This window comes from Rhincodon typus, chromosome 1 (assembly GCF_021869965.1).
Source record: "Rhincodon typus isolate 14 chromosome 1, sRhiTyp1.1, whole genome shotgun sequence".
Lineage (NCBI taxonomy): Eukaryota > Metazoa > Chordata > Chondrichthyes > Orectolobiformes > Rhincodontidae > Rhincodon > Rhincodon typus.
This window is the reverse complement of record NC_063332.1, coordinates 47,336,033-47,353,093: the sequence shown is the minus strand read 5'-3', so window position 1 is coordinate 47,353,093 and position 17,061 is coordinate 47,336,033. Positions and strand designations below refer to the sequence as shown.

General features: G+C 41.1%; 1 protein-coding gene across 1 annotated transcript in view; it reads right to left on the bottom strand.

The window, feature by feature from the left end:
* LOC109915675 (talin-1) overlaps positions 1 to 17,061 on the bottom strand; it is a 116,283-nt gene that overhangs the window by 75,163 nt on the left and 24,059 nt on the right. The window contains exons 12-16 of the mRNA XM_048616649.1: positions 16,182 to 16,362; positions 12,515 to 12,628; positions 9,619 to 9,727; positions 2,635 to 2,843; positions 2,070 to 2,168 (exon numbers count right to left, since the gene is read on the bottom strand). Coding sequence (XP_048472606.1) covers positions 2,070 to 2,168; positions 2,635 to 2,843; positions 9,619 to 9,727; positions 12,515 to 12,628; positions 16,182 to 16,362 — 712 coding nt within the window. The remainder of the gene's footprint in view (positions 1 to 2,069; positions 2,169 to 2,634; positions 2,844 to 9,618; positions 9,728 to 12,514; positions 12,629 to 16,181; positions 16,363 to 17,061) is intronic.

Below are 17,061 nucleotides of genomic sequence, written 5' to 3'. Positions count from 1 at the left end.
CCACAGCTCTGCCCTCTATCAATCCTCGGTTACTTCTTCAAAAAACTCAATCAAGTTAGTGAGATATGACTTCCGATGCACAAAGCCATGGTGACTTTCCTTAATTAGTCCTTGCCTTTCCAAATACACAAATCCTGTCGCTCAGGATCCCCTCCAACAACTAGCCCACCACTAACGTTAGGCTCACGGATCTATAGTTCCCTAGCTTTTCCTTAGCACCTGACTTAAATAGTGGCACCATGTTAGCCAAGCTCCAGTCTTCCGGCACCTTAACTGTGGCTATCGATGAAACAAATATCTCAGCAAGGGGCCCAGCAATCACTGCCCTAGCTTCCCATGAAGTTCTAGGATACACTTCATACAATCCCTAGAGTGGGAGCAGGCCATTCGACCCATCTAGTCCACACCTACCCTCTCCTTGTAATCCCACACTTCCAATGGCAAATCATCCTAACTTACGCATCCATAGACACTATGGCCAATCCACCGAACCTGCACATCTTTGGTCTGTGGGAGGAAACCAGAGCACCCGGAGGTAATATATACAGACACGGAGAATGTGAAAACTCCACAGTCACCCGAGCGTGGAATCGAACCTGGGTCCCTGGTGCTGTGAAGCAGAGGCGCTAACCACTGAGCCATCATGCCACCCTGATCAGGTCAGGGGATCTATTCACCTTTATGTGTTATAAGATGTCCAGCACTTCCTCCTTTGCAATATGGCCATTTTTCAAGAAGACGTTATTTATTTCCCCAAGTTCTCTCACTTCCATATCCTTTTTCACAGTAAACACTGATGCAAAATACTCATTTAGTGTCTTCTCCATCTCCTGCAGTTCCACACACAGGTGGCCTCCTGATCTTTAAGTGACCCTTTTCTCTCCCTAGTTACCCCTTTGTCCTTAATATATTTGTAGAATCCCTTTGGATTCTCCTTAACCCTGTTTGCCAAACCTATATCATGTCCTCCTTTTGCCCTCCTGATTTCGCTCTTAATACTTCTACTGCCTTTATACTCTAGGGATTCACTTGTTCCCTGTTGTCTATACTTGACATATGCTTCCTTCTTTTTCTTGAAGAAAACCTCAATTTCTCTCGTCATCCAGCATTCCCGACATCCTACCAGCCTTGCCCTTCACCCTGATGGGAAAAATATTATCTCTGGACTCTAGTTCTCATTTCTGAAGGCTTCCTACTTCCCAGAAATTCCTTTGTCTGTGAATATCTGCCCTCAATTAACTTTTGAAAGTTCTTGCCTAATACCATCAAAACAATACCATCCTTTATCCATACCAGTATGCCTCTAACATCAGGGGCTCTTATTTCCTTTCACAGCCTACCATGCAGCGCCTTGGCGAATCTCTTTGATTAAGGAAACACAGTTTTACCCTTATCACATTGTTATCAATATTTCAAACTGATCAGCTACAGTGGAAACATTTTCTTGACTGAAGACTGCAAGGAAAATAGCATAGCTTGGGAGAATCACCACTACTACAAGGTCCTGCCCATAGTGTAATTACAATCCTACAGAATGCAAGTTATTGTTTTCGTACTCTCCATGCCAACATGTCTCAATAACAGCAGTCTTTACATATGGCATTTGCACCTGTAAAATGACGTACCTTGCTAAGTGAGTTCGATTCACTGAAGAATTCTGTCAAATTAGCATTGCCAAACAATGTTATTTTACCAGAGCTACTCCAGTTTCAAACAATGCAGATGGAATATTTGCAAAGCAGTTTTATTTCACATTTGAGAGGAAAATGCAATCCAATTTCCATTTGAATCAGTTAGTATAATTTGAGATTTAATGTTATTGACAATTTTGATTATATATTTAGACAAAAATTGCAGCAAATTGATTTATTCAATGGAAGGGCTCAATAAACTACAGTTACCGTTTTGAAAGCAACACCTGACATATTCCTGGTGTATTTTTGTGCACCTACAGAAAACTGTACAAAGGATTTATAAATTTTCAACAGAACATTATCACATCAATAATTTAAATTACTAATGTTTGGTAAATGACATTTAAAATGAATCATTTAGAGGTTAGTACTCACCTGGAACCGTGGATCTGCGTCACTTTCCCCAATCTGATGGAGAAGCTCACCACTTGTTTGGCCAACAGTCCCAGCAGCAGTCAGCAGGACCTGGCGAGGCTGAAATGTAAAATATTAAATTCTAACTGTGGCAATTATTAACTTATTGACTTCAACCAAAAGGAATGGTCTAACCATAGGGGCTGTTAGACATCCATACCTGCTTAACCTACCAATTTAGCATTTTACAATGATTAGTGACTTAAATAAGCTACATTTTAAATAATTAATTGGGTAAATTTGATCAGAAGGCTGTAAATAATGAATTATCATCTCTGCTTTACCTTTCTAACGGCAAGTAATAAATATATTGATTAGGAATTTGGATCAGTAAATATTCATTATATCCAAAAGTCGATTGCAAATTGTATTTGATAACAAATGCCCAATATAATCTTGCAAATTCTATTGAATTTTAAGGAACTTCAAGTTAAATTAGTTCTTGCACATCTGTCTAAAAAGGGAATAACAAATTTAGATTGGAAAGATAATTTATCCTAAGGTTTATGATTAGGAGATAATTTACCTCAGCAGAAGCTGGCTGAGCAGTCTTGAGTAATTCTGACACAGCACAAGCCAGATTCTTGGCTGCTTTCAATAACTGTTGTCCATTTGCACCCTCATCCTCCATTAGGGCTGCCAGCAGTTTGACACCCTTTGACATCTCAGTTAAGTTTGAGGAGATTGTTGTCACAGCACATCCAACTGCTGTGTAGTCTGTATCAAGAGGGTCTCCTGTAAAAATCAGCATTTTAAAAACAAATAATTTAAAAACAACAATACAGTACTATAATTAGCACTTAGAGATAGTAAGAACTGCAGATGCTGGAGTCAGAGATAACAGTGTGGAGCTGGAGGAACACGGCAAGCCAGGCAGCAGAGGAGCAGGAAAGTTGACGTTTCGAGTCGGGACCTTTCTTCAGAAAATGACCCTTCTGAAGAAGGGTCCCGACCTAAAACGTCAACTTTCCTGCTCCTCTAATGCTGCCCGGCCTGCCGTGTTCCTCCAGCTCCACACTGTGTTATCTATAATTAGCACTTGTTCGGTTTGATTTTTGAGGTCGGTTTGAATTCTTCAAAAGTAATTGCCATATACTCTTCTTTCTTGGTGGTGGGGGGGGGTGTGGTGGTGGTGGATGGTGGATGGTGGCAGGGGTGCACTGTAGCCCCAGGAGAGGTCATTAAAGTTTCCAGAACAAGTAATACAATAGAGAGCATGGAAAGGGTCAGGAATCTAACTTCAGGCACAGCAGATAAGGGGTCAACTAGGCAAAGGCGGGCTTGTCAACACAGGACCTAGGGTGTTGTACTTATATGCACATGAAATAATGTAAATATATTTGAAACAAGGTAAACGAGCATGTACAATGTCGTGGGTATTACGGAGACGTGGCTGCAAGTGGATCAGAGCTGGGAACTAAATATCCAACCATAGATGTACCATTGAAAGGCCAGGCAGACAGATAGTGAGGATGGGGTTGCCTTGTTAGCAAGAAATGAAATTAAATCAATAGCAAGAAGTGATAGAGAGTAAGAAAGTGTAGACTCTGTGTGGGTAGAGTAGAGGAACTACAAGGATTGACGGCTGTTGTGAAATGTGGGCCATCCTCTTAGTCAGGATGTGGGACAGAAAATTAATCGGGTGACAGAAAAGACACTATTACAATAATCATTGGGGATTTCAATATGTAAGTAGACTGAGAAAATCAGGTTGGTAGCAGATGCCATGAAAAGGGATTCGCGAAATATCCACGAGATGGTTTTTGGAACAGCTTGTGGTAGAGCCCATGAGGGAACAGGCAATTCTACCTTAGAAATTCCTTGGGGGCAATGACCAGAGTATGATAAAATTCACCCCGCAGTTTGGAAAGAAAGAATCAGTTGGAATCAGATGAAGTGGTGTTACAGTTGAGTAAAGGTAACCACAAAGATATGAGGGAGAAACTGGTCAGAGATGATAGGAAGGGGGCCGAGCAGAGAAGACAGCGGAGCAGCAATGGGAGGCAGTTCTGGGTGTAATGCAGGAAGCACAGCAGAAATTCATCCCAAGGAAGAAGAAACATGCTGAAGAGAGGACAAGACAACGATGGCTGACAAGGGAAATCTGGGACAGCACAAAAGCAAAAGAAAAAGCATACAATATGTTGAAGATTGGCGGTAAACCAGAGGATTCTTTAAAACAAGCCTTTAAAAACCAGCAGGGGACAAATAAAAAGGCAATTGGAGGTAGTGGTGAGGTGTTGGTAGAAAATGAAATATGCGAGTAAGCCAGCTGGAAACAAAAGATTGCAAGAAGATTTATTACGATACATAAACAGTAAGAAAGAAGCAAGAGTGGACACTGAACCACTGAAAAATGAGACTGGAATAGTAGTAATGGGAAACAAAGAAATGGCGGAGGAACTGAATAGGCATTTTGCAACAGTGTTCAGTGGAGGATGCCAGTAGCATACCAGAACTTCATGAAAGCCATGGATCAGAGGTAAATGTAGTGGCCATCGTTAAGTGGAAGATGCTGGAGAAGCTGGAAGATGAGTAGATAGATAGATCACTCAGACCAGATGGACTACAACCCAGAATTCTGAAGGAGATAGCTGAGGAGATTGTACAGGCATTGGTGGTGATCTCTGGGGAGTTGGGGAGTTGGGGACTAAGTGTGGTGTCAAAATTTGCAGATGACACTAAGACGAGCGGTAGAGCAAAGTGTGCAGAAGACACTGAAAGTCTACTGAGGGATATTGACAGTCTAAGTGAGTGGGCAAAGGTCTGGCAGATGGAGTACAATGTTGATAAGTGTGAGGTCATCCATTTTGGTAGAAATAATAGCAAAATGGACTATGTTTTAAATGGTAAAAAATCGCAGCACGCTGCTGTGCAGAGGGACTTGGGTGTCCTTTGCATGAATCGCTAAAAGTAGGATTGCAGGTGCAATTAAAAAGGCAAATGGAATTTTATCTGTCATTGCTACAGGGATGGAGTTTAAAAACAGGGAGGCTATGCTGCAGCTGTATAGGGTTCTGGTGAGGCCACACCCGGAGTACTGTGTGCAGTTTTGGTCTCCTTACTTGAGAAAGGAGGTACTAGCACTGGAGGGGGTGCAGAGGAGATTCACTCGGTTGATTCCAGAGTTGAGAGGGTTGGATTATGAGGAGAGACTGAGTAGGCTGGGATTATACTCATTGGAATTCAGAAGAATGAGGGGAGATCTTATAGAAACATATAGCATTATGAAGGGAATAGATAAGGTGGAGGCAGGGAGGTTGTTTCCACTAGCAGGTGAAACTAGGACTAGGGGGCATAGCCTCAAAATAAAGGGAAGCAGATGTAGGACTGAGGTCTGAAGGAACTTCTTCACCCAAAGGGTTGTGAATCTGTGGAATTCCCTGCCCAGTGAAGCGGTTGAAGCTACCTCACTGAATGTGTTTAAGGCAAGGCTAGATAAATTTTTGAACAGTAAAGGAATTAAGGGATATCGTGTGCGGGTGGGTAAGCGGAGCCGAGTCTCAAAAACATCAGCCATGGTCTTATTGAATGGCGGGGCAGGCTCGAGGGGCCGGATGGCCTACTCCTGCTCCTAGTTCTTATGTTCTTACAGCAATCACTGGAGTCAGAGAGGGTTCCAGAGGACTGGAAAATTGCTAATGAAACACCCCTGTTGAGGGAGGGAGGGAAGCAGAAGATGGGAAATTATAGGTCAGTTAGCCTGACCTCGGTCATTGGTAAGATTTTAGACTCCATTACGAAGAATGAGATTGCGCAGTACTTGGAAGTGCATGGTAAAAAAAAAAGCCCAGTCAGCATGCTTAGTCAAGGGGAAATCATGCCTGAAAAATTTGTTATAATTCTTTGAGGAGGTAGTGAGCAAGTTGGACAAAGAACCACCAGTGGATGTGGATTTCCAGAAGGCCTTTGACAAGGCACCACACAGAGGTTGTTAAACAAGTTAAAAGCCCATGGTGCTAGGGGCAAGGTACTGGCATGGTAGAGGATTAGCTGACTGACAGAAGGCAGAGAGTGGGGTTAAAGGGGTCTTTTTCAGGATGGCAAGCTGAAAAAGGTTGCCTTTTTCCTGCAAGTGCGGTTCTGCAGGGTTAAGTGTTGAGTTCACAATTATTCACATTATACATTAACAAGCTGACAAAGGAACTGACGGCATTGTTGCTAAGTTCACAGATGACACAAAGATAGGTGGAGGGACATGTAGTGTTGAGGAAGCAGGAAGGTTGCAGAAGGACTTGATAGGTCAGGAGAGGGGCGAAAAGTGGCAGATGGAAATCAATGTGGGGAAGTGAGGGGTTATACTTTAGTAGAACCAACAGAGGTGTATTTTCTTAATTGGGAAAGGCTTGGGAAACCTGAAGCACAAAGGGAGTTGTTCGTTTAAGATTAACATGCAGGTTCAATTGGCAGAGATGTACTGTACAAGGCTCTGGTCAGACCACATTTGGAATATTGACAGCAATATCCAGGCTTGAGGTGACAGGTGGCAAGTAACATTCAAGCTGCACAAACACCAGGCAATGACCATCCCCAATAAAAAACACTGCTTCATGACATTCAAATGGTATTACCATCCTTGATCTACACCCCCCCAGTCAACGCACACACATATCCCGACTATCGTCATCCTTGACATTACTATTGACCATAAACTCAAATGGACTCATTATACAAATAGTGGCTACAACAGCAGGTGAGAGGCTAGGAATACTGCAGCAAGTAACTCACTTCCTGATTCCCCAAAGTTTCTTCCCACACAAATCTCAAATCAGCAGTGTGATGGAATACTTCCCCACCAATCTTGATGGATGCAGCTCCCACAAAATTCAAAAAGCTTGACACAATCCAGGACAAAGTAGCCTGTTTTATTAGCATCACCTCTACAAGCATACATTTCCACAACGCTCAGTAGCAGCAGTGTGCGCTATCCACAAGATGCACTGCAGAAATTCACCAAAGATCCAGAACCTTCCAAACCCATTACCACTTCCAGGACAAGGGCAACAGATACAATGGGAACACCACCACCTGCAAGTTCTTGCTATTCTGACTTGGAAATATTTTGCTGCTCCTTCACTATTGCTGGGTCAAAGTCATGGAATTCCCTCCCTAGGGCATTGTGGATTTATCTACAGCACTCTGTGGTCAGTGGTTCAAGGTGGCAGCTCACCACCACCTTCTCAACAGCAACTAGGGATGGACAATAAATGCTGGCCAGCCAGTGATATCTATGTTCCATGAGTAAATAAGAGTGTGTGTTTCGGGCCTCACAACTAGGGAAGAATATGCTGGCTAGGAAGGGGCCCAGAGGAGGTTTATAAGAATGATTCTGGGGATGAAAGGCTGAGGATGAAGAGGTTGGAGGGCTTTGGGTGAATTTCTGGTGCTGAGATAATTGGTTTCAGATGATTTTTGGAGCTCAGCTGCTCTAGCAGACCTAATACGAGCAGTAAGCTGGTTATTGCTGAATAAGTGCCTTTTGACTGATATCAATGACCCCTCCCATAACTTTGCTAGTACTGAAAGTAGAAACAATTGGCTAGATAGGAGGAATTTCTTCTCTCAGAGGTGGTGAATCTTTGAAACGTGTTGCCTCAGAGCTGAGTGTGCAGTCTTTGAGTATTTTTAAGGCTGAGATAGATGCATTCTTTATCAGTCGGGAATCAAGAGTTAGAGGAAAGGGCAGGAAAGGGATATGAGGTGTATCGATCAGCAATGGTCCTACCACATGGCTGAGCAGGCTTGTGGGGCTGAACAGCCCAATTCTGTTCCTATTTCTGGTGGTTTGTTCGGATTTCTGAGGATAGAGTCATAGAGTTATACAGCACAGAAACAGATCCTTGGGACATATCTGAGCAATTTGATGCTCATGTTGTCACTGTATTGGAACAGTCTGTAAAAGATGCAGCTCATTCAAGAGCAAGAGTCTTCAGAACTACTGATGTTGTCAGGTGCCAAAGCTTTCGTTGTGAATTCAGGCATTTCTTGATATCATGTGGAATGAATCAAAGATTGCTATCCGTGATACTGCGGATCATAAGGAGGCAAAGATGAATCATCCACTCAGAATTTCTGCTGAAAATTGTTCCAGATGCTTCTGCACCAACATGCTGAGCACCTGCATTGTTCAGGATGGAGGATGCTTGTGCACCTTCTTCCTTCAGTAAGTTCTTTAATTGACCACCACATTCATAATTGGATGCAAGACTGTAGAACTTTGCTCTGTCTGCAGCATGTTTCTTAAAGCCTGCATATAATTCTTTGAGATAGTAGCAACTGCAGATGCTGGAGAATCTGAGATAACAAGGTGTAGAGCTGGATGAACACAGCAGGTCAAGCAGCATCAGAGGAGCAGGAAAGCTGACGTTTCCGGCCTAGACCCTGAAGCTCTGAAGCTCTACACCTTGTTATCTCACAATTCTTTCTTGCAGCTTTAGCAGGCTCAAAGCTTAATTTTTAGGTATGCCTGGTGCTGCATATGGTGGCCTGACTTTATTATAATAGTATTGAGAGAGATATGCCAACAGATAGTCCACACTGCCAAGTTTGCAAGAAAGGCAAGTGGAATGTTGGCCTTTATTGCAAGGAGGGCACAGCAAAAAGTAGAGAAGTCTTGATACAGCAGTACAGGGAAGTGATGAGTCCACACCTGGAGGGTGGAGTTAAAGCAAACAAGATTATGATCTTTGTAAACAGACAGAGTGCAAAAATACATCAGAAGAACCTGCATTAAATATGAATTTGATCTCAACTGCATTAGTGTGTTCACTTCTGGGCACCAAGCATTAGGAAGAACACAAACTTCCCAGTGCAGAAAAAGAAATACTAGAAGGTTAAATTAAAGAAGTTGGCTCTGAAGCCATTTGGAAGAGGGTCACTGGCCTCTTAGCATTTTAACTTTGTTTCTTTTCCACAGATGCTGCCAGACCTGCCGAGTTTCTCCAGAAATTTCTGTTTTTGTTTCAGATCTTCAGCGTCTGTAATTCTTTGTTTTACAGATGATATTGGTGTTGCCTTCCTTTCAGGATAAAGGTTAAAGGGAGATTTGCTAGGTGGTGTTTGAAATCATGAGGGAGCTAGACAAACTAGATAGAAATGAGCTCTCCCCTTTAGCAGGGAAGTTGAAATCCCGTAGCAATGGCTATAAGATGGCTAGCAAAGACACTAATGGCAACATGAGGATTTTTTCAAAAACAGATGAACGGTTAAGACTTGGAATGTAATACCTTAGAGGGTGTAGTAGAGGTAGAAGCAATTGTGGCCTTCAAAAATGAGAATTGGATAAGCATCTCAAAATGAACAATTTCATACAATATGGTCAAAGGATGTTGCAGTGGGACTAGCCTTGCAGACAGCCACTTTCTTTGCTGTAATTGTTCAGATTTCGAGAACAATCACAATTCTCTGACTCACATTGTATTAAAATGCTCACCAACGATCCTGATAAATGTGAGATTTTATTTCATCTTTTAAAAACACACTGGAATAACACACTGTCTCTTCAACTGACCTGCAGTAAGGTTGACAACTGATGCTGTGCCTGCAGTAATGGCATCAACTTGTGAATGGATCTCATGTTTGGATTCATCCATTTTATTTTTTCTCCATGCTTTTGAGGCCTATAACATGAAAACAAACTTCCCACGTTAAAAATAAGAGCCATATTACTTTGACACATTTAGAATTACACCTGCAAAAGAATTATTATAATACAATGAATTATTAGGTCCATAGGATGACCTGGATAACAGCATGCAAAGCAAGGTCAATGTATTTATCAGAATATGGCCAGACTGGCAAACTGTAACGTGACAAGCTTTTAGCTTATAGCACTGCACCTCAAGCAGCAAAATGACAACCCCATTAGTGAATGATACAGACTGTCCGGAATAAACCTCAGTGATCAGTACTCAATTATTTAAAATATACATTGAAGACACGTTGATATTTAAATGGGAATTAGAATATGTTTTCTACAATATATTAATCAATTTTACGTGGTGATTGAACTTCTATCAAACAGTACATAGTTATCTCAAATGTTAGGCTTCATGCAATATTATTTAAAGTAAAAGATTTATTAACAAGGTAGTTACACCATTGTATCATTATTCCAGTAGGAGATTTTGAAGCTGTCAAAATTGTTAAAATATTAAAATGGCAACACATTCACAAAAATTATTTACAATTCACTGATGCTCATCCCAACATATCCCGCTCTAAACGAGATATAACAGCAAAAGCTGGAAGAACAGTTTCTCATTTTCCACTTGGGGATCCTGCAGCCTTCAAAAGCTCAATATTGAGCTCAATAATTTTAGGGCGTATCACCTTCCTCCGACACCCACATACCAGACCTTGTCATCACATGGGCTACTACCATTGATTCTCCCAGGCTGACCATTATCCATTCCTTTGTTTGCCTAACTGCTTTTTTCTCTCTCTAGGCTCCATCTCCACCTTTTGTTTGATCCTCCTCCTCCTCCCTCGCCCTATCTTCAGCATATATACCATGCTTTCTCCAAACTACAATCAGTTCTGGGGGAAGAGTCACCTGAAATGTTAACTTTGCCTTCTCTCCACAGATGCCGCCAGGCCTGCTGGGTTTCTCCAGCAATTTGCTTTTGTTTCAGATTTCCAGCATCTGCAGTGTTTGTTTTTTTTTTTGTTTTGTATATAACTAAGGCAGCTAACCTCACACTTCATTACAAAAGTATAGCCATTAGAAATCCAAGAGTTGCTTAGTTTAGAAAGGCTCTCTGTTCAGAATATAGTCCAGTTAAATTTCTTTTTGAATATTATCCATCAAGACTGGAATCTTTAATATTGTCCCTGATTAACTGTTGAACATACCTATTAACATCAAGTTTTGCCTCTGCACATACTTCCTACAAATAATGCCCATATTAATTCAGTCAGATTTTGTCATCACAATTACACTTATTTATTCATTTTACTTAACAGTCCTTCGAGCAGTTTTTTTGAAATCTACCCAAAAATTCCCATCTCTCTGAAATCAAGCCCCTCACAAGGTATGTTCGGAGGTTGAATTACCACATTCATTGCCTCAATTTCAGTTCAGCTCAAACACAAACTACCTCACTCCCTAAAATGCCAAACTTATACTTCTGCTATAGATAGGAATCACACTCAGTATGTGGATGCATCACTGAACATTAAATGGACTGATAATGAGGATCATTAAATAAAATAATCCAAATGTTTAAATTTAGACTAGAGTATTGTAACCATTTTTGGACTAGCCAATGGATTACAGATATTCTGAAGGTGGTATAGTAGCAAGCCACCCAAGTGATATATAGGCATAGGGCCCCTTAATTATCAGTCTTGGCTTGAAGAGTTGAGTCATTTTTACTTTACAAACCTGGGGGCTCAAAGGGACTATCACTGGGTTTTTTTTAAATTACGAAAGAAATGGGTGTAGATTACCAAAGCAAGCACAATTTTCCTGCTTTGGCCTCAAATTTACCTCAGTTTAATATGTCATAAAACTCAGTTAATTTAATTTTAACTGTCAATTCCGAAATTCATTACAAGTACATTGAATCCAGTGTTGTGGAATGCAGCACCACATTTTGTTTCCTGTTAAAGGTTGTAAACCTCTTCTTTTGACTCACGATGGATGATCAAAGCACATAAAGATTCTTTTCTAATTAAGAATAGATACAATATGTCATCATGGTATGCACATTTCTTATCTTCACAGCAGTCATTCGCATTATTAAAAATTTCTGCAGCAAAATTTCCCTCAGGCAACCAGCTATCTCTACATTCAGAACTGATCTGCGGTATTCCAGATGGGACAAAACTGGATCTTTTCATGAGTAGAATGTTCAACGACATGAGCAATAAATTAGTATAGAAGCAATTAACATTGTATTGAATTTCTATCAGTCGAATTAAGGTTGCATGTCGCAGATGTTTTGCATTTTTCCCTTTCTATGTGCTGCACAATTTATAATGTGGCCTCTAAACATTGACTTAACATGGTCACAGACAAATGCTCAAGAAATTTCCTCCAAAGGGATGGAGACTAGCTTTGAATTTGTTCTCGACACTTTGCACCATGACCTTAAGCATAGAGTACTTTGTAATAAAGTAAATTCTAGCAATTTATGATTCTAATGTCCCTTAGGAAAAATAAAACAAATCCTTGAACTTGCAGTCACTATACTTCAGCCAACTGACCCAAAATTCAATAATCCAATGTTCTCAAAATGATGCCATAGTGCGAGTTTTTCACATCCATTTCAAATTAATTTCACTTGGCATATCTTGAAACATTGACTGATGCATAAATTTATGCACTTAAATACACAGAACAAGAAGTTACTAATAAAATATAAATATACAATGGTTCAGTGAATTAATCAGAATCAACATACCGCATCATGTCCAAGGGGTGGCAAGGCATCAACGTCATCCAGACTAGCTGTTGCTTGCTGCACAGCTTGCATGCTAGAATTAATAGTTCCCAGGAGAGCTTGCTGTGCAGATGTCTAAAAAAGACAAATTATAAAAATTGCAACTTAGTAACATCCTAGTAAAGAAAACACTCATTCATTCTCAAAAAGTTACTGGCAATTCACTATGGACTCTGCAGCTCTCCAAATATTGCTTTAAAGCAGACAAGGTTTTGTTTCAAAGAGAATAGGTTTCTAAAATGTTCATTGAATAAAGTCCAGTAATACCACCCAATAAAACATGCAGAACAGCTGAAGTGTTCACAAGTAAACACTTAAATTCAACACATACACATCTTTTACTAATAATCTTGAAATCTAGAATTAAAACCTGGTATTTGTTAGTCCTCCAATATGAGCATAAGAAGAATGCTATGTGCTACAAAATTACAGCAAATCATTTCACCAATCAACCAACAGGACTCTCAGAGATACCCATCATTTCCCAGTAGACAGTGATTTCCTGATGATCGGTTCAATATGCTTCTGAGATGGATGGCAAAAGTTTGGTACCTACTCAAGAGTTGTTGAGTATTAGCTAGAAAACCATAAGGGTGATTTTTCTCCCCCCTTTGCTTTGTGACGAAGAAGTAGTTTTATTCCATGTTTTCAAACAGAAAGGGTTGAGGTTGCCTATGGAAACCCACCCACTCACCCACTTTGCCTTGTTCAACTACTTTGACAGGTTACTAGTAGGTGGCTTGAAGGCAACAAAATGCCTTAAAACTAACACACATTTTGGTTGCAAAAGGCCAACTACCCCGCAATGAAAGCCAACCTTACTCAACTTCCAGGCTCAGGGAATCATAGCATGGTGCTAACGTTGTGTACTAGTAATCCAGTGGACGTAGATAGTAGATTAACGTATCTGGAATATGAAGCTAGATTCAGTAATGATGCTGTAGAATCACTGACAGTCATTAAAAATCCAAATGGTTCACTAAGGTCATTTAGGGATGAACATCTGCCACCTTTACCCGGTCTAGACTACATGTAACACCCGATGGCCAAATATCAGGTATGTGACCTAACAACTGTAAAGGGACTGCAATTTGGTTGCAAGTCACGAGTGTGCAGCTTGCTGGAGGAATTGTAGGTGATGATGCTTTCCTGTGTCTGGTGCCCTTGTTCATTTCAGCAGTAAAAATCAGGGGTCATGCTGCAAAAGGAGACTTGACAAGTTGCCTTTTTTGTTCTATCCTTTAATGGGACATGGCTGTCTCTGGGAGAAGTCAGAATACGTTGCCCACCCTTAACAGTCCTTGATTTGAATGGCTGGCTGGCTAGGCATTTCAGAATGGGCCTAGACTCACATGGAGGCCAGATTAAGTAAGGATAGTAATTTTCCTTCCTCATTAGTGAGCCACATGGGTTTGTGTGACAACCAATGATAACTTCATAGTGCCTTTACCAAGACAATCTTTATATTCCAGATTTATTGAAATAATTTAAATTAAATTTAGATGTAGTGTATCTTGCATATGGCACACTCTGCTCATGTCCACTGGTAATGAAAAAGGTGGATGTTTATTGTAGCGGGCATTGTGCAGACTGAGTGAGCTACTGGCAAAAGTCAAACTTCTGAAGTATTGTTGGAGCTGTACTCATCCAGATAAATAAAGAATGTTCTATCACATTTCTGGATTGTGTCTTATAGATGATGGACGGCCTTTGGGGAGGCAGGAGACAAATTACTCGCTACAGAATTCCCAGTCTCTGGTCGGTTCTTGTAGGCATAGTATTTGCATAGTGGTGGAGGAGGGTTGTTTTTCAGACTGGAGGCCTGTGACCAGCGGTGTGCCACAAGGATCAGTGCTGGGTCCACTGCATTTTGTCGTATATATAAAATGAAGTGGATATCGATATCGGAGGTACAGTTAGTAAGTTTTCAGATGACACAAAAATTGGTGCTGGAGAGGACAGTGAAGACGATTATCTCAGAGTACAATGGGACCTTGATCAGATGGGCCAATGAGCCGAGGAGTGGCAGTTGGAGTTTAATCTAGATAAATGTGAGGTGCTACAGTTTGGTAGGGCAAATCAGGGCAGGACTTATACACTTAATGGTAAGGTCGCTGTGGAGTGTTGCTGAACAAAGAGACCTTGGAGTGCAGGTTCATAGTTCCTTCAAAGTCGAGTCGCAAGTAGACAGGGGAGTGAAGGCGGTGTTTGGTATGCTTGCCTTTAATCGGTCAGTGCATTGTGTACAGGACTTGGGACGTCCTGTTGTGACTGTACAGGACATTGGTGAGGCCACTTTTGGAATACTGCATTCAATTCTGGTCTCCCTGCTACAAAAAGATGTTGTGAAACTTGAAATTATTCGGAAAAGATTTACAAGGATGTTGCCAGGGTTGGAGGGTTTATGCTAAAGAGAGGCGCTGAATAGGCTGCGGCTATTTTCCTTGGAACATCAGAGTCCAAGGGGTGACCTTATAAAAGGTTTATAAAACCATAAGGGGCATGGAGACAATGAATAATTAAAGGTCTTTTCCCCAGGGTATGGGAGCCCAAAAATAGATGGCATAGGTTTAAGGTGAGAAGGGAAAGATTTAAAAGGGACCCAAGGGCCAACCTTTCCACACAGAGAGTGGCGTATGTATAGAATGAACTGCCAGAGGAAGTGGAGGAGGCTGGTACAATTACAACATTCAAAAGGCATCTAGATGAGTATATGAATAGGAGTTGTTTAGAGGGATAAGGGCCAAATGCTGGCAAATGTGACTAGATTAATTTAGGATATTTGGTCATGCTATATATCTCTATGACTGGTCCAGTCTCATCAATGGTAACCTGAAGGTATTAAAATGGGGAATTTAATTCTTAATTGTCAACCATTATTCATGAAAGGATGTGGAAGGACGGCAGAGGTTTGATCGAATGTGATGGTTGTGGGATCACTTTGCTCTATCACATGCCTCTTCTGTACAAGTACGACTGATGTGAATTTCCAAATGAGGGGGAACATTAGACCAATCCTAGACAACAACAGTAACAATTAAATGACTGGTTGTGCATGAATGTGAAAAATCTATTGAACTATGTTGGTGTTAAAATGATTTGACATACAGGGTTTCTGCTTTAAAAACATAGTCATTGCTTTAACAACATGCAAGTAAATCCAGAAAGTACAACTATCAGCCAGATACCTGAGGGGGCAGGTGACATAAAGAACAAAGAACAAAGAAAATTACAGCACAGGAACAGGCCCTTCGGCCCTCCAAGGCTGCACTGATCCAGATCCTCTATCTAAACCTGTTGCCTATTTTCCAAGGATCTGTATCCCTCTGCTCCCTGCCCATTCATGTATCTGTCTAGATACATCTTAATGACACTATCGTGCCCGCCTCTACCTCTACTACCACTGCTGGCAACACGTTCCAGGCAGCCACCACCCTCTGCGTAAAGAACTTTCCATGCATATCTCTCAAACTTTTCTCCTCTCAGGCAGTGGAGCAGAATTTAGACGGGACCTGATTAATATGCACCAATTCTAAATGTTTCTTGCAGCATATTTGAGAGTGAATCCAGAGGCATAATAATTAAAATCTTCATTCATTTCAATGGAGGCATTTCAATGGTTTCTTACCAATGGAGGCATATGTCCTCTGTGCATCTGCCCGCTGGTCACCTGTTGTTGAGCTTGTGGCATTGTTCCAACCTGAAAGCTCTCTGGACCCCCAGCTCCAGAACGCATAATTGCAGGTAATGCCACAGATCCATGCTCCACTTTTCCAGTTCTGTTAAACTGTTGCTGCATGATGGTAGACCTGCAAAAATAACAGTGCACATAAATAAATATTAATATGTTATACATAAGTTACATGAAGAAAATCAGAACTTTTTTCCTATTCATTTGTGGGATGTGGGTGTCGCTGGCTGGCCCATGTTTCTTGCCCATCCCTAGATGACATTATTCAAGCTGTTGCTTATTTTTTCAACCATAGTTGCATTTATCGTATTACACCATTTCATCATAAAGGAATACAGGAATGTAGAAACAGAATTAGGCCTTTCAGCCCCTTTCAAGCCAGTTCTACCGTTTAACTTGATCACAGTAGATCTCTGCCTGAAATCTATTTACAGATCTTTTTCATACTCTTCAGTACTATTACTGAACAAAGACCAATCAATCTCGGGCTTACAAGTTCCAATTGGCCAGTGTCAAATTCATCTTGGAAAAGGGAAGAGAGAAGTTTCACTATCTTGTCTGGGATAAAGTGCAGTACTAAATGGGCTAACATAAAACATAGAACATAACAGCGCAGTACAGGCCCTTCGGCCCTCGATGTTGCGCCGACCTGTGAAACCAATCTGAAGCCCATCTAACCTAAACCATTCCATTATCATCCATATGTTTATCCAATGACCATTTAAATGCCCTTAAAGTTGGCGAGTCTACTACTTTTGCAGGCAGGGCATTCCACGCCCTTACTACTCTGAGTAAAGAACCTACCTCTGACATCTGT